At 39.2% G+C, this 22,810-nt stretch overlaps 1 protein-coding gene across 1 annotated transcript; it reads left to right on the top strand.

Moving 5' to 3' along the window:
* The first annotated feature begins 2,562 nt into the window (after nt 1–2,562).
* RAB40B (RAB40B, member RAS oncogene family) lies at nt 2,563–22,767 on the top strand. Its single transcript, XM_065647898.1, has 6 exons — nt 2,563–3,161; nt 17,556–17,616; nt 19,297–19,357; nt 20,212–20,289; nt 20,853–21,075; nt 21,496–22,767. Exons 1-6 carry the CDS (start codon nt 3,020–3,022, stop codon nt 21,765–21,767), a joined length of 837 nt encoding a protein of 278 aa, XP_065503970.1. The 5' UTR covers nt 2,563–3,019; the 3' UTR covers nt 21,768–22,767.
* Nucleotides 22,768–22,810: the final 43 nt, after the last annotated feature.

Raw genomic sequence — 22,810 nt, 5'->3', positions numbered from 1 at the left:
TAACCAGGTTATCTTAATGCTTGAAAGTGGGTTAGGAAATGCATTTTCTTTTATATTATTTGGACACTTGATGGGTTAAGGATTTGTGGGTGTATTCTAGCTCACTAGTTCCTGTATAAAGTATAACCATGAGCTGCCCTCAAAATAAACCTGGGCTTGGCACAAATTGATGTTCTAAACATGATTACGCGTAAATGTCAGATAAGTGGAAATACTCAGGGAAGTGGAAACATTCCAGAATTCTACTACTTATGGCATCAAAACAGACATTTGAAAAACAGCAGCTCTTCATTTCCAACAACTGAAAAACTCTTCATATTTTTTAATTTAAAAATAAGGGCAAATGGCCTTTAATTGCCAAGTTCATTGACATGAAAATGCTTGGTTTTTTTTCTCCACGCTTCCTTAGTGAACTTTGGGAGAAATAAACACATACGATTTCAGTAAAGCAAGTGTCTAATTCAGCATTTTTTTTACAGCATCTCAAAGCATTCTACTGATGTTTGTGGTTAAAATCCCTTGACAGTCCTTTGTTATAGATGCAGCAAATGGCTTTGGTAGGTCTGGAAACCTGAAGCAGAAAGAATTGGGGTAAACTGGCCAAGTTTGTAGGGGAAGTCTGTGTTAGAACTGGGATCAGAGCAGGAGTTTCCTGATGCCCAGGGCTGTACTCCAGCTGTCTGGAAGTTGCTTCCACGGGAAAAGCACATGAGTACCACGACTGCGTTTAGCCAATCTCGAGCTAAACGCTGAAACAGAAGCTCTGACAGATGACGCATCTGGAAGAAGAGCACGTCTCTACCTTTCTATGTGTAGGCCTTCAACAGTAAAATACTGGAGACTATGAAACTGTAGTTTGTTGCTGCAAATTTATTATCCCACCTCCAACAGGACTTTGATTCTGTCAAGTGATGACTGGATTATAGAGAGGTGAAACTATTGAATGCATGAGTATGCCAAAGGGAAGATTGCCTGTCTGGCACGGGGAATGTGGTGCTTTGATGTCCAGGGGTGAATGCTACAGGACACTTTTGTACTCTTCTGTTTGTACCAGATTAAAATCACTGAGGAATGATACAACGATATTCATCAGTTCATTTCTTTCTTTGCAATCCGGAAATAAAAATAAACATGTTAAGAGGTTTGGGGTTTTTTTGAGAGCAGTAAATTGACATTGTGTCATACCCATACAAACAGACTTTTATTAGCCAAAGACTTATTTGTTTTTCTTTAAATAGAAATACAAGGTATAGACATAATCTCTTTCAATTTAGGGCTTATGCTTGGCTGACGATAATTTAGAGTAAATCCTACATGTATGGTTCCTCTGAATTAGGTGAGCTTTGGGCAAAGAGTGTGTATAGGTTGGGGTCCAGTAAAACAAAGACATAAAGACCTTTTGTGAAGTTGTAATTTTTATGCTTTGTGTATAAAGCACTATTTTTGGTGTTTGTTTCAGGTTGTCTTCATACAAATGTATTTTTATACCAGTTTGACACTACCCAATTTTCATATTTGGGAGTTGCCTCAGGGTCAACAAGATTTGATTAAATAATATTTTTAAAATTATATTTGCTGGCAGATATGCTGCAAGCAAAGGACAAGAAGGTCACAAAGGGCCTGATGTAGGGCTTAGGCAGTAAACCTATGCATCAGGGCAAGAGTTGAGAAATGAAATTTTCTTGTAAATCTTTGTTCAGTCACTTGCAGTTTTTCTCACTAGTCCAGCACCTGGGGTTAGAGGTGATGCACTGACACACCTGGTTTTAGAAACCTGTTGGATTTATTTTAATGGCACATGAAGACTGAGCATTTACCCTCAAGGTGACCCCTTTCGCTCAGGTCCCTACGTACTGCATTTTAGTATATGTTTTGCAGTATTGATAAGGGTGGGCATTTGGTTTTACATGCTCAAATGGTCAGGCTGGATTATGGGAGCAGGAGGAAATCTCAGGCTTGCTGACATCTCAGCCCAATCTCATCCCTATCCTGTACAAATACATAATACATTTGGATGTGGATAGTGAGAGGGCAAAACCAGCCAACACAGATGTGGGTATGATGAAAAAGGAACATCTCTTCTCGCGATGAACAGCCTAAAAGCCAGACTAAGGTGTGCAGAGTGCGCCCTCCCGTTATCGCAAACCCGGGAGGGAAACCGCAGCACTCGGGGCTCGAACCTCGCCCTTACTACTCCGCTCTAGCCAAATCGCTCTTTTCCAGCGGGGAGGTGCGACTAAGTGCGATTGATGGGGCAAAGAACCAATGGCTGCCTTGGAGCGCCCTAGCAACTGGGCCGCTGTGTCTCGGAGGGAACACGAGGAAGGGGGCGGTCAAGGTTTGCCTTCCGCCCAATGGAAACCGGGGAGGGCGGGGCTAATGATTTTTGGCGCACCAATAGGCGAACGCGAGGCGGTTACAGCTGCCTCATAGCAGCGGGAATGGGGCGGGGCTTCCATTTCGGCTCGCCAATCAATGCAGAGGAGGGCGGGGACGGAAACGAGCCACCCAATAGCGGGGCTGAGGGGCGGGGCTCGGCGTTCTGTCAGAGCGGCGGGCAGGCTGAGCGGCGGCGTGAGGCGGCGGGGACGCGGGCGGAGGAGCGGGACGGGGCCCCCGCTGCCTCCCTCACAACTCACCCGCTACTCCTTCGCGTTCCCGGGCAGCACCGAGCGCCCCGCGGGGCGAGGGTCGGGCCCTCTGTCGGAGGAGACGGTCGTCTCCGTTGTGTCTCGACGTGAGGCGCGCTGCCGCCGTCCCCCGCCGCTGACCCCGCTCTCCGCCGTCGCCGCAGGAGACGCGCCCGCAGAGCCTCCCCGCTCCCCCGCGGCCGGGGATGGCGCGGCGGGCGCTGCCCCCGCCGCCGTGACGGGACCGCGCCGCCGCCTCCCGCCGCTCCCCCGCCAGCGCCGGACATGCCGCTGCCCGCCCGCGCCGCTGCCCGCCGCCGTGACCTGGCCCCGCCGGGCCCCGAGATGGGCCGCGGGAGCTGATCCGTCGCGGGGGAACGACGAGGAGGATGAGCCACGTGGGGAGCCCGGTGAGAGCCTACGATTTCCTGCTCAAGTTCCTGCTGGTGGGCGACAGCGACGTGGGCAAGGGGGAGATCCTGGCCAGCCTGCAGGACGGGGCCTCCGAGTCGCCCTACGGGTCGCACACGGGTAAGCTGAACCCCCGCCTGTCCCGCGGCCCGGGGGCTCTGCCCTGCTCCCACCACCCTGCGCACAGGCGCCCTGGGGCCCTCCAGGGATCCACCGGCTGGTGCTGCCAACTTCTTGGGCTGGGAAACGAGCGCAGCTGGACCAGCAGCTGAAAACAACCACTTCTGCAGGTTCCTGATTTGTTTTGGAGCTCCCAGGTAGTACCAAAGGTGAAAAAGGGCGCAGGCAAAGACATGTTGGACGATGTTTTGCTGTGTGTAGTTTTCAGAAAGGAGGCGAAATTGTCAGGGTTTAAAATCCCATGCGGTTGATCTCATGTGTGAAACTCCTTTTTGGAGCTCAACTTTGAGAGAAATGTCTTAATACACAGGATGTCTTGATCAAGGTGGTAGGATTTATCTTCCTAAGAAGTTATTTTTCTGTTGTCATCAGTGAGTAAGGGGAAATACTAATAAAAATGGTTTTCTAGTATAGAATCCTTGTTAAACAGTGAAGGTATTTGCTGTGAAACTGCTTTCACTGAAAGAGCAGAAAAGGAGATTAATTTTTTTCTCCCTTTTTTTCACTGTCATGTTCTTAGTATCGGAAGAGTAGCCCTTTAAGATCAAGGTTCATGTTTGTAGTGTGTTCTTTCACTTAAGCTTTTTAAAGGGCAAGACTGAAGAGCCTCCTCTATGCCAGATATATTCTGTCTGCAGAATAGGGAGTTGTGGATATTGCAGACTGATTCAAAACTAAGCTAATGACTCAGAGAAAAGGGGATTTCTATTTTCTTTCCCTCCCATTCTCCTCTTTTCGCTCCCCCAATCTTGTTTGCCTAGGACATACTCTAGTTTTGTTTATTTTTTCACCTCATGCAAATCTATCATGCGGTATATTAAAAAGCAAATTATCTGGTCAAATTGCCCGTTGCTTTAGTTTGCTGCCAGTGTAAGTCTGTGGCTAGTTAATTCACTGGAAGGCTTTACATTGACCTAGGATCTGTTATTATGTTGTGTTCATAGTACTGATTCACAGCAGAGATCTCTTCTCCCTCCCTCCAATTCTTTGTACTATTGCCGATGAGTCAGACTGTAGCCTGAAGGCATCAATGTATATTTTAAGATGTTTGCTTTGCCAAATTACTCCTTGGGATGTTGTGGTGTGTTTACTCTTCAGGTACCTGGAGAAAAGTGACCAGGCGGCTTGGGCAGAGAGTGCCTAGTCTGGCTCTGTTCTGTACACACGATCTAGTTTATAAATTTTTATGCTGAAGGAGGAATTCAGTCTCCAGTATATCTTGATGTAACTAGGAGAGAATGTTTGACCAGCTCCCGAGCTCATCAGTCTTACTTCAGACTTTTGCATGTAAACCTTGTGATTCTTGTGGTTTTGCTCTTATAAATGTTTAAATTGTGTGGCTAACGCTGTAACTCTGTTAATAGATTTCTTGACAGCCAAGAAATGCAAATATTCTTTGTGAGTTATTTTGCAAGTACTTAACATGCAGCTTGGAAATTCTTCATCACCAGTAACTTCAAAAGCAGCATACAGGGTTCTAAGTTTTATGCGCTATTTCATGAATTGTAGTCTCTTCACCAGGATAGTTATCAATCTGAACTATACAGGGTTAGGCAAGTATGGTTATTCAGGACCTCACAAACCCTGCTAGGCAAAGGTCATTGTTTGACAGAGACCGAAAGTTCTCAGCCCCGAGAAGATGAGAATGTCTGAAGACAGGGATATGAGTTACAAGAGGAGGGCACATATAACACATGGCATGGTAGTAAAATATGGAAGGGATATAATCCGATTTTAAATTTCGTGTAACTAGTGCCACAATTTAGAATTTTTGTACATACTGTGTGATTACACAATCATAATATTCTGTCTAGTTTCATTTAAGGAAGGATTTTAACTGTGAAAGTTGATAAAAAATATTTTCTTACTCTTCAGTTGATAATGTTCTTGAATGCATCAACCTTGAAATACTTTTGAACACTGCGTATAAGCTGCCCAGTTTCTCCAGTGGCGTGTATCTGATCTCCTTTCTCTGCCTGTATCCCCTCGGTCTGTCCTACACCGTCTGAGTGCGGCTGCGTAGGATGCAGCTGTGAGGAATCTGTGCAGGCTCAGGGACTATGAAAATAGAGATGCAGGGAGAGAGAGAGAGAGCTAAACATCCTGTTGCTGTTATGACTCATTTTCTAATTTAACTTGATTTAAAAGCTTGATAAACACTGGTTTTTTTTTTTTTTCATCATTTTCAAGTCCTTAGTTAACTGCTAGGATCTACCATTTTCATAATGCCAGCCAGGTCTCTGAATAGGAAAGTCTAGTGGTATGACAGATCCGGTCAAAATGTGCCACATGTATAAGCTTTGAAATGACAAAACTTTGTTGTGGAGCTTGAGGAAAGGAAATAGTTTTGAGACTCTGATGGAATTGGAGAGAGGTGGTATGGTCAAAAACAAGAGCCATTGAGGAGAGACAGTATGGAAGGGCCTTCAAAATTAAAACAGTTAATGTGATGAAGCATAGGAATTTGGGCAGTTGGTTAATTTTTTATGTGCAAGAGAGACAGAGTTTGATGTTTATCGCAAGAGGAAAGAAAGAGGCTGCTGAAATTTAGTAAATTGAAGGTGGGAATATAAATGGTGAGAAGTTTGGAAAGAGTGATGTACAAAGGGTGATGGACATGGAAGACTTCAAATAAGAGGCCTCAAATAAGAGTTTAACAATTCTGTGGATAAAATGCAAAGATGGCCCTGAAGGGAGAGGGCTGGCTTTCAGGAAGGACAGCAGCGCATTAGAGCTGAGGAAGAAAAGTTAAATTTAGCTTTGGGATAGGGTTCGTTCTTGTGCCAAACAAAAGGAGGTGACACCAAGACGCACTGCAATGCTCTAAGAGGTAGAGAGACAGATTATTTATAAAGGAAGCATAGGGAAGGACAAGGTGTTGAACAGAATGTGCCCCCTCCTTTGGGAAGGAGGAGAATCTAAATTAACCCCATGGGATATTGAGAGGTGAAAGACAAGCTGAGTGAGGATGGACCCATCAGCAAAGGATCAAGGGGCTTTTGGTTGGTTATTGTCTTAGCAGCATCAAAGACAGTTAAGAAGATAAAAAGAACGAAGATGAAATAAAACCTCTAGTTGACCACAACAGTATGCAGGATTTTGTTTTGGGGGTGGGTTTTTTTTTTAGCCATCAGATTCCTGAAGGCTTTATGTGCAGCTATGTAACTGTCTCATCTCAACTCTGTGAGCTCAAACTTTAATTGCATAAACCACAAATTAATTTTTCACAGGCACTTTCTTAACTATTCAAAAATAAATCTGTCGTCTTTCTCATTCCCAGGAAAATATGGCAGTCATATGTCTTACTATTTTTTGTCAGTACACAAAAATGATATGAAATCTGGAGATGGGAAAGAAAGCCAGCATCGTGTGATCAGTCGAGTGCCTGCAAGCTGTGGCTGGTCCAGAAGCCGCGGTTTGAAAGTATTTGGCATAGTTTAGTCATTAAGGAGTACAATCTTTTGGTCTTTGAATTTCTCTTAATGACCAAAGGGCTCTGGATTAGAAAAAAGCAAAGAAGCTTTATTAACATAACAAAGTAAGGGCTGCCGTGGAAGTTGCATTGTTGAACATGGTTCATAGAGATAATTCAGAAAGCAGTTATCCTAGAGATGGGCAGGTGGGCAGTAAGGTGCGTTGTCTGGGTGACCTGCCTTTATAGTTCTCCCACATCTTGCTCAAAGCTGAAACTATAATAGACAGAATAGACTATTTCACTTGGAAGGGACCGACAACCATCATCTGGTCCAACTGCATAGAACAGACTGTTATAGATTGGACACACTTGGTCTCTAACCTGGTAAGAAAAACTACACGAAAAGGGTCTTCAAGAAAACTGCAGAAACTTTGCTTTTAAGCATTGTTAATTTCTCATCAGACTAAATTCAGAGGAAATAATTGCTTCTAGACTAGAACATAATACCTTAGATGTGCTGTCACTAGGTAGACAAATATTTTGATGTTTTGCGCTAATAGATTTTTATTCAGCTGGATTCTATTTTTGCTTTTCTACTAAAATATGCTTGCAGTGCGATTGCTTGACACAGGGACTGAAAGGAGTGATTGTTGGAAGTGGTGTACTCCTCCTCCTTTTCTTGCGGGTACATCAGGTTTAAACTGACAAATTGACTCTCATCCTTCCTCACCTAGCAACCCTTTCATATCTTTGGTTCATATCACAGTTGTTTGTCTTCCCAGAAATTCTGGCTGTCCTTAGATTGAGAACTTCACTGGAGTATTGGTTGTTTTACCTGAAGGCTTAAAAAGACTGAATACAGAAATAATGTGGTTCGAGTCTTACCACAAAGATTTGATGTTAAGTTTCTCTGTTCTGTCTTTATAAAACTCTGTTTTTGAAAATGTTACTTGGCAGAAAGGGAAATAAAATTGTTTTGTTTTTCAACCAGTACAACAATGAATAGGATGGTTGCTTATCACTGACTTATTTTGAAGCCATTACATTTTCCTAAACACAACATGATCTAAGATTGCAATAGTACTAACGGCAACATCATTAAATTTCTGCATTTTTTTGCACATAGCGCCAGCTTTTAGGGACAGTTTTCTGTCCATTCTTTTAGGATTTCTCCAGCAGAAGTTACTTAAAGTTGCTGAGCACCAATGTCTATGAGCAAATAAAAACCTTTGGGAGTTAATTATGGTTGCCTATAAATAGACTAGACGTTATCTCACAACACGAGAGCAAAAAAAGTTCCAGTTATTCTTAATATATAGCTAGTTAAGGTCCTGTGTGTGTGCAGATGTAAATGTAGAGGAGACTGGACATGTGACAACATTTAAAAGCGAGCTGCCATCCAAGGGTGACACATTTGCACTAGATGAATTGCACTGGATCTTTCAAATGCAGTCTAATCACTGGTATTTAATAATCATAATTTGTTTTCTGTGTGGTGCGTTCCAGGTTTATGATTCAGATTTTACCTCTTCATTTCCCCCCTGGTTTTATATTATGTATGTTGAGCACAACTTTGCAGTTAGGAGCTCACTGTTATGCTCCTGCCATTGCTCTCATTTTTCCTCTTTCATGCAAAGAGCCCTACCCTGACTTTACCAACATTTATGTACTCTAAAGGAGTATATTGAAGGAGGAGTCATAAGTGTATTTGAGGATTGTATGTTTAATTCGTCTGTTTGCATAGAGAATGAGCCATTGGATGTTCGGATGAAACAGAAACTATTAAAAAAATACCAACCCCCCCCAGTTTTAATTAAAAGAAAGAAAAAATGGGGTTAGGGTATTTTAGTCTGTAGGTTTCAAATCAAAATAATTCATCCCTTCAAAATTTTACAGACAACGATGTGTTAATGTATCTCCCGTGCCCTTACAGTTCGTTTGCACACTGACTTTATGCAGTGTCTTAAAATGGGATATTTAAGTGCGTGAAATATGAAACTGCCAGTTGGAAAACCCAGAAGAGACCCAGCAGGTCTGGCAGCCTTTTTAGTACTCTCTCAAGACTAGACTGGAGAAAAGAGGCTCACGTGGCTGATGCATTCAATGCAAAGATTGAGTTAGTATACGGAGAGTCTCATGATGCAACATTTTTAACATGGATATCTGGATATATATATTTATTTTCTAATTGTTTTCACAATCCCTGTACACAGTGCATGATCTCAGTCAGAGCTCTGTTCTTCTAATCTTTCTGTGTGTTTGCTTCGGTAAATATTGCTAAGTGAAGTTTGTGTAAACCACAACCTTGACTTTTCAAACCACTTCTGAATTAGTAGATTGTGGTTTAACTTGAACACCTACTTTATAAGGTAGAAGCACAATGAATGGAGTTTTAAACAAGTTCATAACCTTTAAACTTTTCAATTGACTTTTTCAGTTTAGACAGAAACACAGTCCCTTTTAGAATTATGTTAGTCTTGGAGCAAGAAGATTCTAGAGTCCGAGAATACATGTGGTGTAGTCATTTTTCCATATAAATTCTAGTTTTTGTCTCCAAATGGGAGGTTAATCCAGTACTGTTTGAGAACTCTAGTTTTATGGGCAGACTCACATCAATCTACTGTGTTCGTCTTCAACATCTGCAAGACAGGCCAGTGCAATGCAGAAGACTACATGAAAAGTAATTACGTAGTTTTTAAGTGAAGGGAAGTTTGCAGTTCTAACAACTTAATGAAGTTTGGCCGCAGACTCATGAGTCACTTCTCTGGAGAAGAGAGAGATTTGGGGGGGTAACCAAAGAGCAGCCCCCGGTACCCATGGGGAGGTCATCAAGAGGCCAGAGTGAGGTTCTGTACTGGCGGGAGGGTAAGAGACAACTGGTGTCAGATGAAACAAGAGGGGTTCAGAAGGGGTAAAAGGAAAAATGTTTTTCCCATGAAGACAGCTAAGCTGTGGCACAGGTTGCTCGAAGATGTTACACCATCTCCAGACCTCAAATCTGATCCTGCCATGATCTAGATCATCTTCTGAGATTGCTCCAGTCTGGAATTTCCTTTGATCCTATTCACCTGAAATCAATTTATTTGTAATTTCTTGGAAAACTGAAATCAACTAAATGATGAATGGAACAAGAGCTTTGTATCAATAATTCGTAGTGTGTCTTTCTTCTTTAAATCCTAAGAAAGATCGTGTGCTAGCATTTTGTGTTAATTTTTTGTCCTGGCAAAGGAGAACAGTATTAACTTTGGCAACTCTTCTGCTGGAAGAGCTGGGGAGGAGGAGAGGGGACAAGTGGAGGCATAATCCAGGCAGACTTAATTTCCTTCGTTTTTATAATGGAAGTTGATGTCCTGAAGATATCTCATGACTTGTGAATTCATTGAGTTAATTGTAACATTATCTATAAAGCCGATTTTGCTGCGGCATGTGTTTCACTTGGAATTCCAAATTTAATAAGTGCAGTTAGTTTTCTGTTGCTCTGTTTGGAGGTTAGTTTGGAAGCTTGTCCTCGTCAAATAGTTGTGCTTTGGACATTATAGCTGTATGTTTTCTGGATTATAACTTTTAAGCCACAGTAATTTTTCAATAATTACATTAATATGAATTTTGCTTTCTGGCATCTTTAAAGCAAAATTATTGCATTTACACCTACTTGTTGTGAATTCCCACTTTGATCTTCAGTTCATCATAATGACAGAATTCATTACTTCAGCTCAAATAATTATTTTTCAAGTAATCTTTTCTCCTCTTTTAACAAGCAATTGCTTTTTACTACACTTGGTGACAAATACTGTTGTGCCTTCTGAGAATATTGATGGCATCCTGGAGTAGGCTTTTTGGATTGTTTTTTTAAACCTGGATTATATCTTGACATTTATCATAAGTATTGCTTATAATTTCATAATACAGGAATATACTTATGAAACAATTCTGATTTTTCTGGCTGTTAGGATATATTTATATGCTTAACTGAAAGAGGTGGTTTAATTCCTCAGGATTGTTTGTTTGAGACTTGATTTGAATCCTAGGGAAGTTTTGGAGAGGTTTGCACTTGTTGTCAGTGAGTCCTCAGGCCGGTAGCTCAGGATAACAGTGGCTGAATGTTCTTGTGATTCTTCTCATGCCAAGTACTTTTGAACTGGTTTACTGCTTATGAAGTGTCAACACACAGAGTGTCATTGTTCTCTTTTGGAAAATATTGTAAAATGTGAAATATTGCATCTGTTTTTAATATTTTTATGGTAGTTTTGAAGCTATTCTCCCTTCCAGATTCTGGACATTTTTCTAACCCAGTGTTTAAGATATACATAAAGGGCAAGATCTGCATGGTCACATCCCATTTCTTTCTCAGTTTGTTGAATTTGTAAAAGATATGTACTCTGCCTTCTGGTCTTTTCCTCATGCAGCACAATGATTTGACCCCCACTGTTAAGCTTCATGATAATTATTATCCCATGAAGAGATCCACAAGCGCTGAAAATATTGAACAATCAACTCTTATATAAAACTTATTCCACTTTTTTGGGGTCAGTTGTGTCAGCCTGGCCATCTTCCCTGCAATGTACTTTCCATGGATACACACAGCACCACATCACAGGTGCGTGATACCTGTGTGTCAAAGAAGATGGAAACAAAGACTCATGTTTGAAACTTTATTTAATTGCAAGGTGTGTAAAGGTGTGATTCTGAATGAGAAGCTGCCCTTGAGAGCTGAAGCTCTTTGAAAATAACATAACAGTGTTTTAGGAAGCTAGAATGCTTGTGAACAACACACCTGATGTGTGCAAAGGAGCTCTCCTCGCAATCCAGCTCTTCTAAGGATTCATGAATTGATGAACAGTGTCAGTGAGAAGATGATATCATAGAATAATCTTTTTTTTCCCACTATGCTTACAATAGGGGTTAATTTCTAAATCAAATGTACTGGTGTTAGGTTATGGTCACCTTTACTTTGATATTAAATGGATTAAAACTTGAGGGCAATTCTTTTTATAAAATAAAAATATTAAATAGAAAAGAACTCTCTTTAAATACTGTTGCTGTTTTATAACAATGACTATAAACTGGGAACTTCTTGATGTTACATTTTTTATGTTGAGCTCTGTTGCAAGAATTCGGAGAGACATACAGGGGAACCATAAAGCTAAAGTTTGTATTCTGCCAAGGTTGTGTTCCATTCCCAGGGCGGGGAACTGAACGATCCACACTCACCCTTCACTCATAATCTGATGTTATTGGCTTTCAATAACTATAAAAAACCCTTTTGATAATAATTGCTGCCAGTTAATAACAATTGTATCTCAGTCCATCTCCAGAGCTGTCAGTAGTTTTGGGGATCTTGTCTTTAATGTGAATTTTCTCTGCAGAAGCCTGAGTTGCAGTGTTGTGCATGAGCAGCTGGATCTGGATCCAAGCACCAGAGGTTTCTGTGATCACTGATCACCCCGTGCTCCATGTTTCGCTTGATTCCTTCACATCTGTGGAAAAAAGGGTTAGAGAAAAAAACACGTCGCTTACAAGATTGACGGGATTGATATATTTATATATAAATATATATTTCAAATTTATTAGTAAAGTATGTTGAAATAAAGGAAGAACTCTTTTTTTGTCAGTAATGCTAATAATAGCATTCCATTTTCCTGCAGTGCTACTATTTATAAACAATAACATGTTTATATATAGCAGCTTTCATCTGAGGATGTTAGCTGCAACTTATAGTAAACATTTGCGTTGACAAGCTTACCGTACGATATCCCTGCATTTTGGAGTAGAAGAAAGGAAATGATGAGCTGAAGTGCGCAGCTGTTGCTACTTCCTGACCTGGGGATGGGAACACTTCTCTTTCTTCTTGTAAAATACATTTGTAAGGTCTTAGAGTGTAACGAGACTATTTCTTCGTTGGCAAGTAAACGTTAAGACAAAGGAGAATGAAATATGATTTCAGGATCTTTATTTCCTTTCCTCTTAATGTGAATGGAAATGGATCGTTCACTAGTTTTGGTTAAAAGTTGATTATTAGCCGATGGCAAATAGTTTTCTCTTCAAACATCTGTCTGCCTTGAGTGTTTAGTTTTTATTTAGCCATCTTAGCAGAATACCACAAGCTAAGGCATGATTAAAAAAAACCCCTTGTACTTAAAAAGTTGATTGCATGTTCTTTTTGGGGAGAGTGTGAATTTAATATGCAAAGTACTGGCTTCTTTGCTTACCAATGCTGACAGAGCATGAGCAGAAACTTATTCAGTTACTGCTTCTGTAAATTAGCAGTCTGATTAATGAATTTTTGGGTCTTATATAAGTTTTGGAGTTTCAGTTGTTAATTTTGTATTCAGATTAGTCTTGGAGGTGTGTCATAAATTTGCGTCAAACATCTTGCTCCTGCACCATTTGCTTTGGTTCTAAAGACAATAGTCTGGACTAGAACCATCCAGAAGTGCTCTGAGATCTTCAGATTTTAACCTGGTGCCCTAAAAAAATGTGACTATGAAAAGCCTCTGTGTAATTGTTAAAGAATTTTTTTGTTTCGATTTTTTTTAAGGGTAGATTTCTTGTAAACTGAATACTTTTAAATGTTTAAGGGAATTTGGGTGTACTGAAGGAAAGATTGTGATATTGGCATGTGTCTTGTGACCATAAACAAAGCTAAATATAAAGCTGAGCTTTCAGATACACATAGCTGCTTTTTTTAAATGGGAAAATTGTCACATCGTTGACATGAATGAATTATCTGTGAGACTCTGTAATTGTGGTTTGTGACTTGATTAATGAGGTGAGTAATACAGTCTAGATCTAAAATTTTAGTGTCTCTATTTCAATCTGAATAGGCAATCTGTGCTTTTCAAACAAATGGATTTTATTGCAGTAATTAAGTGTGGTGGAAAAGATCGGAATTTGGAAATTATCACTATTCTGAAATGGCAAGCAGAAGGCAAATGTGGCTGTCACATAACCTGACCTTTGTGCTTACATATCAAAAGATTAGAGTCTAGTTTTATTGCAGAGTTTATATCTTTGCAGCATGATGTTGAAAACACGTGGCTTAGTTTTTACAGCTTAGTTGAATTTCAAGCAAAGGCATGTCCATGTGCTTGGAACCATCAGGGAATGGAGCTGGAAGTTGTGTCGCTTGCAAATATATTTGAAACAGAAATGTATTCATTGTAATGTGTATATGAAAAGCTAGAGAGCTGAGGAAGCTTTAAATGGGAAGAGATGGGACCATTGAATTCTCATCGTGCCAATGAGAAAATGTTTTAAGCACTCTGAAACCTAAAACCGTGTTTTCAATGTCTTTGCACCTGAAGGATGTTTTCAGGGAACTCTGTTAAACACAGGCCCAGAATCCCACTGAATATATATATATTTTTTTTTTTTTTTTTTTAAATTTCTACACAATTATTGGCATAGAAGCAGACAGCGGGAAGGAGACATTAGTATGTGTCTGAGATAACTATTATTGAACGGCTGATTTGGACAAACTGATGGAATGAATGATTGCTGGAGGTGTTTAATGTTGAAACCTCTGGAAGGTGGTCAGGCCATGGAGGCAGGGAGTTGGAATTTATTATTATTATCATAATCATTATTATTATTTTTAAGTAGATTCTGCTTTAATTAAATATGAAAGCTGCTAATTTGACATCAATTATCTACAAGGATCAACAGTCTTTAAACTTAAAAGAAAGGACACATCAAGGGGAATAAGTAAAAACAATGAAACAAGTCCTTGTAGTATTTATGAGTTAAAATGTAACAGTGCACCAAAGATGCAAAGTTCAAAGATGAAGTCATCTGTTCTGTACATTCTTGGGTATAAAACTTGGTTTTTAGGAGCATTTCTAAGACAAATATGCCACTAAATAAAATCTTCCCACGCTGAATCGGTAAAGCACACCTCAGAAGAAATCTACTCTTGAAGTTCTTGGTGGTTTTCTCATTTTTCTTTCTCAGTCGCCTGTAAGTTATCTAAGTTGAAACACAGATCCAAAGCAAATGTAGAACAAGCTCCAAACCATTAAAATATTAGGCTAACACCCAATTCCTATGAAAAAAAGAAGAGACAAATCTGGATTTTACTCTGTCATATTATCAAGATATGACCAATGGTTGGTCTGTAGTCCAGTACATTCATATTTTGTTCAAGTGAGTCTGTTTTTCACTGCTGCAGAGCTAAAGGACTGGCTGTTAGTCACAGTGCAAATAATTGAATCTCAGTTATTAAACCTGGGAGAAAAGATTCTTGGTATAAATAATGTTGCCTTGGGTGGAACGCAAAATGAGCAACTTGAAATGACTGAAGGATTCTGCCCTAAAGGGACTCATCACAAAAACTAGAAACTTTAAAACACCGCTAGAAGCTTCAAGAGAAACAGAATTTCCCAGGAAACATTAAAATGCTGAGTGGTGACGTGAGTGTGGGCAGTGACGCATGAGGGACAGTGGGCGACGGCTGCACAGCATCGCCGCCGAGAAGGCGGCTCCTCGGTACTGCGGTTGTTACCAAACAGCTGGGTGCTTGTTTCGGGAACCTTGCTACATTCCTGGGTTCAAGAATATTTCTTTTTTTTCAATCTATTAATTTTGTGTTTGAAATCTGTTACAGTTAGATTTAAGAAATCCAAACCCTTCAGCAAGGATAGTGGCTTGTTGCAGGTTCTTTAATTTTGATTTGTGGCTTTAGGTAAGTAATTTTTATAAAAAACATCTGTATGAAAGTATTAAGCAGTGGGAGGTTTTTCTGCTTCACTTCAAAGTTTAATTTTTTTGATTTAGCAGTCTCTTGCTTCCCTTTCTTGTATACAGATACCTTTTAGTTGCATATCCAAACGAAGCTATTCTGTCTTACTAAATGAGTGAATAATGTTCTGGAAGAACATTTGATTTCTTCAACAGCACAATCCACATCTGTTGGTTTCATTGTTATGGTTTCATGCTGTTCCTGATGATTCACGGCAAAAGGCTTTTTGTTTTGATTCTTAATCAATGGCAAATGCTAACTGCAGAGATGTCCAGGTTATATTGTCAACTGCTTCTATCTGTGTAACAGCTGAAGAATAAAGAAGTTTCTGAATCCATCTCTTCAAAAATCTTTTGAGAAATCCATAAGGTGCTTTCATAAACAGCAGTGGGTAATAGGATATTTTTCACACTTGTGCATGTCATATAAAAAACCCCCTTGTATTATTTTGCATTATGTGTGTAGATAAACAGGAATGAATTGCAGTAGTTTCTGGTTTGTGATGCACAGCATAGTGCCAGGTTTGTTCAGCTGTGCATCCTCTAGCTATGCAATACTAATTTTCTATGCCTGGTATGTCGTTTAACAGAATGATGGATGGTCATTTACTGTGTGGGATGTGTTGGTGTTTGCTAAACACGGTCTGTGCCCATTGATTAACTTCAGATAAACTAGCAGAGGTATTTCACCCCACGGGAAATAACATGGTAGCACAGGATGCTGGAATGAGTTATATAGTGTTGTGCAGGGTTTGTTCTGCATGTTTTGTGTTTACGAGAATTTCTGAAATGATGAAACTTGTTCTTTTAGTGTACAAACAATTTCAATGTCCTAGTCTGTTCAGTGTCACAAGATTTCATAGGTTTGATTTTTGTTTGTTTCTTTAAAAGTTGTGGTTTGTAGATTTTACTATTTCCTAATACTGCTGGAGAACTGGAACACTTTGGCTGATAAATGAAAATAAGTCTCCTGGTAATACACTGGGGTTTCTTTGTGTGTGTGTCTTTCCAAATGTAGAGATAAGAGCTTGAGTTAAAGGCAGAAGATGCTTCAATTCACACTTCTGCAGTGAGCTAAAAGCCTGAAATGCCCATTGTTGCTGTCACTGGCCTTTCAGCTCGGTGCTTATCTGGAGCTGCGAAGTTGGCTTGGTGCTGAACCGGGCTCTGATTTGCGTTGGAATGATCAGAAGAATTTAGCTCAGTCTCTTTGCTGCCAGACTAGAAGGAGCTGTGTCAAGAGATTTTTTTTTTTTCCCCCCCCCTAATATATTCCTGCTTGCCACGAGGATGTACTCATCAGTTTGTAAAAGTGGGAGTAGCAAACCTGTATGTTGATGTGACTCAGGTGAACTATTAATAACCTACAGGCAACAGAAATGAAGTGGCATCTTAGAAATGTTTTCTAATAGCGCGTGACTTACCATCATCTTCCTGATCTTCTTTCTTACCACAGCAAGACTGCTCCTTAAGCTTGCTTTCCATCATCTCACTGGTCATTGCCAGCTTCTTCCTTACCAGAATCTTGGTGACGGGCTCTTGGCTTCTCTTTCTTAGGAAATTTCCTTGTTCTCAGAACTGCAGATACCTGTTTCTGTAGTGCTAGGTGACTTAACGCTCCTCTGTTCTTCACTTTCAAACTGGGCAGATGTTTAGCAGTTGTCACTGCTGCTAGAAATGACATTAACTGTGTAAGAAGTCAAATCAATTCATAGATGCTAATAAAAATATTTTAATAGTACTGCGCTGCAACTATCCCTCAAAAATTGTTGGTTTTGAATCTCTTTCAACTTATAAAGTTTAAAGCTGGTTTAACTCTACTAATAATATTAGCAAATACAATACAGAAGTAAAAATGATTTGCTAATATTGCTATGGAAGTTTTTGACTACTAGCTATTTAATCTACAAATGTAAATTATGGCATATATATTGTCATGGTAATGAATAAAATGGGTTGTTTATCAACCTGAAGGGAGCCTGAGACATCTATTCTGAACGGACCAAGCTTAAGTAATATGAAAGGTCTTTATATGAACAAGTTGTTCTTATCCATATGCACTTCACAGAGTACTAATAACAAATACCTTTTTTTAAGGTCAGCTTCTTTGAAACCTGTAAATGTCTGTGTGTATATTGTACACTTGCAAGCTGCTCTAAGATTTGCATGACTCTTCCCCACAGGTATAGATTATAAGATTACAACAATTCTTCTGGATGGCCGGCGGATCAAGCTACAGCTCTGGTAAGCATGTGCTCCACCTTTCCTCATAATTTATATTTCAAAGACACAAAAATGCAACTCTTCAGGGCAAGAGTTCTCCCTTACGCTTCAGAAATATTTAGTCAACTGAGGAAGAGTGAGCCGGGCAGCGAGCCCTTTGAGTAAGTCCTGCTTTCTCTTTACCTCCATTTTTGCATCTATTTCATGTAAAATGGGGGATTCTACAGTTTCTCTAGGTGAGAGGTGCAGAAGAAATGCAGAAGAAAGGCCCAGAAGATTACAAGTGCCTTCAAGATAGATTCAAAGTACCTTCAAAGATTATAAAATATACTTGTAATGAGAACCATGCAAGTACCTTAGAAATCATATACTGATTGTATAGCAACATCCCTTTACTCAATTTTTAGTAGTAATGGTCAACTAAATAACCACAGTATTTTAAAAAATTGTGTTATTGCTCATACAGTTTAATTGATATGCAATCTGATGTGACTGGATCTTTACAAAAATGTCGAGAACAAATAAAATTATTTTACAAGAGATGTTTTTCCTTGTAGGGTCAAATATTTGGTCTGTCAGGGCTTTTGTGTTAAGATTGTTTGAAGGTTGCCATCTTCTGGTTCATTTAGAAATATGAAAAATGTAGCAACATTACTACCTCTTAAATACATTGCTTTCCTGTGCCATTTCGATCTTTAAAATTTATTTTAGTGTTTATTTTTGTTTGAAACTTTTAAAATTACTGGAGTTAGATGCCTATCTCTCACAGCTAAGTTATTTTAAATTTATTCTTCATTGGTTGCTTTTGCCTTTTATGATTTTTCAAAACAATGTTTCAGAAGTTAAATGCAATGATGGATAATAGTACTCTGCCATAAGGTATCTTGATCACTTGATATTTTGTTCACCTTTTTCTTCTTCTGTCTTCTATTTTATATAGCTTAGCAAAAATGCCATATAAAGCTTATCTGAGAAGCAGCCAGGAAGGGCAACTTTTAATTCTTTTTGTGAAGGGCAAGGATGTTCTTTGAAATGTGTCTACCATTGACCATATACAGAAAAATGCCTTGCATTTGAAGAACTGTACCCTACCTCAAAAAGTCTTTATGGAATTTTGCATCTTACCATGTTCTTCACTATAAATTTGATTTTGCTTCTGAACACTTTATGCAGTGGTGGTGGTTTGCCTTTTTTTTTTTGTGCATGCTTTTCTAAAATTTTGTGCTGCCTATGACTCTGTAGGGATGCCTGCATCATACTAGACTCAGGATGAACTATTGCTGCTGTAATGAAGAATATACTGATTTTCCATTTGTTTCCTTGGTGATAGCTATTGTTTCCTCCCACTTTACTTTCGCTGTGAAAACAGAATCTTTCTTCAAGCTGAACTAAGTGCAAAGTTTAGTGGCATTCATACACTTGAGTAATAGCATTTGTTTTCCAAGGGCAATCACAAGAGTAAAGTTTGAAGCTCCTGTCCTCTTATCCTGAGAAATCAGAGAACTGCAGAGGACAGGGCAGGATGTCAGCGGGGAAAAAATGCTGAGAGCAAGAAGAGCTCTTGTGTATTAACAACTGCTACTGCAGGACTCATGGAAGAAGAGATGATATTGATCAGTACAGATGAGTTAATCCAGCTGAACTCTTAACATAGGAGACCACCTACTTCTTTTAAAAATATATATAATTTATTTTGTTTAGGGATGCATCAGGGCAAGGGAGATTCTGCACCATATTTCGGTCTTATTCAAGAGGAGCCCAGGTAAGCGAAGTACAGCTCTCTTAATGATGAGTAATGGTTGTTGGATGAATGAAAGCAGAGTTACACACCATTGTGATGGCTTCTACAGCTCACTTGTACACTGCATGCAGACTTAGCAAGAGTCTGAAATAACATGAAACATGGGAAATGGTAAGGTGCAGGATTTTCTTTTGGGGAGGGGAAATCCATGAGGTTGAAGTTGAAGCAGGGTAAAAGAAAGTGATATATATCCTTTTGACTTCTTGTTGGTTACCTTAGTAATTAAGCATGTTATCTTACTTTGATTATGTAAAAGATACGCTAATACTGCTTCTTAAAACTGTGTGCCAAGTAAGAGAAATTGGTACCATAAAACTGTCAAGAGTAACGTGAAAAATACAAACATAGTCTAAAATGTAATGAAAATGTTATGACTTGTAAGGAAATGACTTTTAAAAAAAAGTCATTATAGCTTCAGACTTTAAAGTATTGCTATAATTCATGATGTATTGATTGTGAGGAGTTGCATCTGTTATGTTTCAGAATTGCACAGAGCATTGAATCTTCAAGCTTCTGAATGTTACCAAAAATATTTAGTTGCTATGACTTGTGATGTGTGTATGATTGAACTTGTCCACCATAAAAAGGACTAATTACCAATACCTTAGACCCCCAAACTAAGTCAGAGTTTCTGCCCCTCAGCTGATCTCTAATCTACACGGAGAGATGGGGCTTGTTTTCACGGGATGCCGAGGTTCTGCTCCACTGAGAAGTTGCTCAGCATCTTGCAAGATTATTGCAGAATTGGAGAATTTACAGATGGTGTTCTCTGTGTTATGCCTCAGTTAAACTGAATTTATTTTTTTTTAATACAGGGAGTAATATTAGTATATGATATTACAAATCGTTGGTCATTTGATGGAATCGATCGGTGGATAAAAGAAATAGATGAGGTAAGACACAATACCAGAGTGTCACTAGTCTGTAACAGATGACTAAGACCAACTGCTTATCATATTTTCTACTGTTTTTACTGGCATTTGCAGGCAGTGCTTACTACAGAGTTATCCAAGCTGCCAAGTTTATAGTTTTCTTTCTATGTTATAATTCTAGAAAGCTGGAAACATATCAACTAAAGTGTCTGATTTCTGTAAAGGTGTTGATGGAAAGCATATGGAGGGCAAAGATTTCATATTGTAGTCCCACTCCTGCTACAGATTTGCCAAAATCATCTGTGCAAGCCTGTCTTCTCTGTGGAAGGGATGTTTTTAGATCAGAGAATCACAGAATAATTTAAACTGGAAGGGACCTCTAGAGATCATCGGGTCCAACCTGCCACTTAGTCTTTAAATCCTGAAAAAGCTTTTGTTTGTTTTAATTGAGGGAAGGGGGAAATGGAAGCCAAACTACAGGGTGTTTCAAAAAGATGCACCCAATTTCAGATAGAAGTGATTTCAAATTGGGTCAATCTTTTTGAAACACCTTCTATTACCTTTTTTTGCTTCTCTTTGCTCAGCATGCTCCTGGTGTACCAAAAATCCTGGTTGGAAATCGCCTTCACTTGGCCTTCAAGCGCCAAGTGTCTACTGAACAAGCACAAGCCTACGCTGAGAGGCTGAGCATGACTTTTTTTGAAGTCAGTCCACTTTGTAATTTCAATATTACAGAGTCCTTTACTGAGCTAGCAAGAATAGTATTGATGAGACATGGAATGGACAGGCTCTGGAGGCCCAACAAGGGTAAGCAGTGTACACTGAAAATGTTGTAAATTTAGTCCTAGTTAAGGCTTATGGTTCATTAATATAAAATAGTTTTCAGAAACTTTGATGCAAAAACATCAAAAAAGCAAAACGAGGAATCCTGTACAATTTGCGTTTTAAACAGAAAACTTGTATCTGCAGGCATAACCTGTTCCTGCTTTTGTAGGCGATAACATATCTTTCCTAGAACTTACATGCTTGGTCATCTAAGTATTAAGACATAAATAGGAAACTGAAGCAGTGGATATTTTGGATAATGTATATGTGGGAAAGAGTGTGGGAGGAGAAATGAGAATTCATCCTGGCAGTATGGGGAGCGTGCAGAGCGCTGGGTGTGCTGCTGCCATGGGCCTGACAAAAGCATGCTATTATAATGCGAGTTTTATGTCTGTTTTTAAGTTCTGAGCCTGCAAGACCTTTGCTGCCGTGCCATAGTTTCCTGTACCCCTGTGCATCTCGTTGACAAGCTCCCTCTCCCTGTTGCCTTAAGAAGTCATCTCAAATCTTTCTCCATGGCAAATGGCCTTAATGCCAGGATGATGCATGGACGCTCGTACTCTCTCACATCCAGCAACATCAATAAAAGGAATAGCTTAAAAAAAGCTAAAATCCTCCATCCGGCACAGAGCCCACCAAAAAACTGTGCAAGAAACAGCTGTAAAATTTCTTAAGCTCTCTGTGGGAAAAAGAACCTGGGTGGAATCCCCTCACGTGAAGCGTTGAACACAAGGACTCCGTGTTTAATGGTTGAGCACACTCTATGTATGTATCGCACTACATAGACAAAAATAAGAAAAATAAGTCTTATTTTAGAGCTTGCTCACTACGGTAATGCTGCTTTGGAATGAATGATGTGTTCAGCGCAACTAAAAGGACATGACATTTTTGCTCTTGGATTTTCATACTGCATTTTAGTTTCTGAAGTGCATGATGCCATTGCTTTTACTAGTAGATGGGGATAATTATCATTATATTCAGTTCTTAATTCCATGAAATCTGGAAATTGACTTACTGTGTAATTATATAAAATCTTGTGTTTTTGTAAACTATTCAAAAATATAAAAAATGAGTCATCGGTTTGCGTATTCAGGCAGAGGTTTTTAAATGCAATGTATTGTATACATTGTCAAATTCTACAAACAGTGTGACAAATTCTAGTAATACTGCAATTGTGCATTTGGATTTTTTGTAAAGCTTCCTTGATAATTTTGAAGCACTAACTTAACTAAGCTAAAAATGTATATATAATTATTATGCCCACAACAAGGTTTTGTCCCATTAGTGTATGTAATAGATTTGATAAAGTTTGGGGTATGTTATTTAATACTTTGGGGAATTAATTTGTGGTTTAAATACTTATTTTTTCTGTTTAAAAAACCATTTTATACCATTCTACAAGAAAGCTCTAGAATGAAAATGCCAAAGACACTGTGGTAAAAGGAACATGACTTGAAGAGCTGCTTTATAGGAAAGAACGCTATTTAAAAAATAAACAAATGTTTCTGGAAAAGAAATTCTATTATGCTTTCTCTAACTGGGCAAGGTTGTCTTTATCTTCCTTTAGAAGAATTTAAAGAACGATATACCTGAACTGGACAGCAGGAATGTGAAGTTATCCTAAAAGCATCATGTAATGCTTTTGTTACAACGTCTTGAAGATTGTTAACAGAAATATGGAAGAAAAATACATATCAAGTCTTTCTTCTGTTTGTGA

The sequence above is a fragment of the Caloenas nicobarica genome, chromosome 18, assembly GCF_036013445.1.
Source record: "Caloenas nicobarica isolate bCalNic1 chromosome 18, bCalNic1.hap1, whole genome shotgun sequence".
NCBI classification, from domain to species: domain Eukaryota; kingdom Metazoa; phylum Chordata; class Aves; order Columbiformes; family Columbidae; genus Caloenas; species Caloenas nicobarica.
Note: the sequence above shows the minus strand (reverse complement) of the source record. Positions and strands in the feature narration are given on the sequence as shown.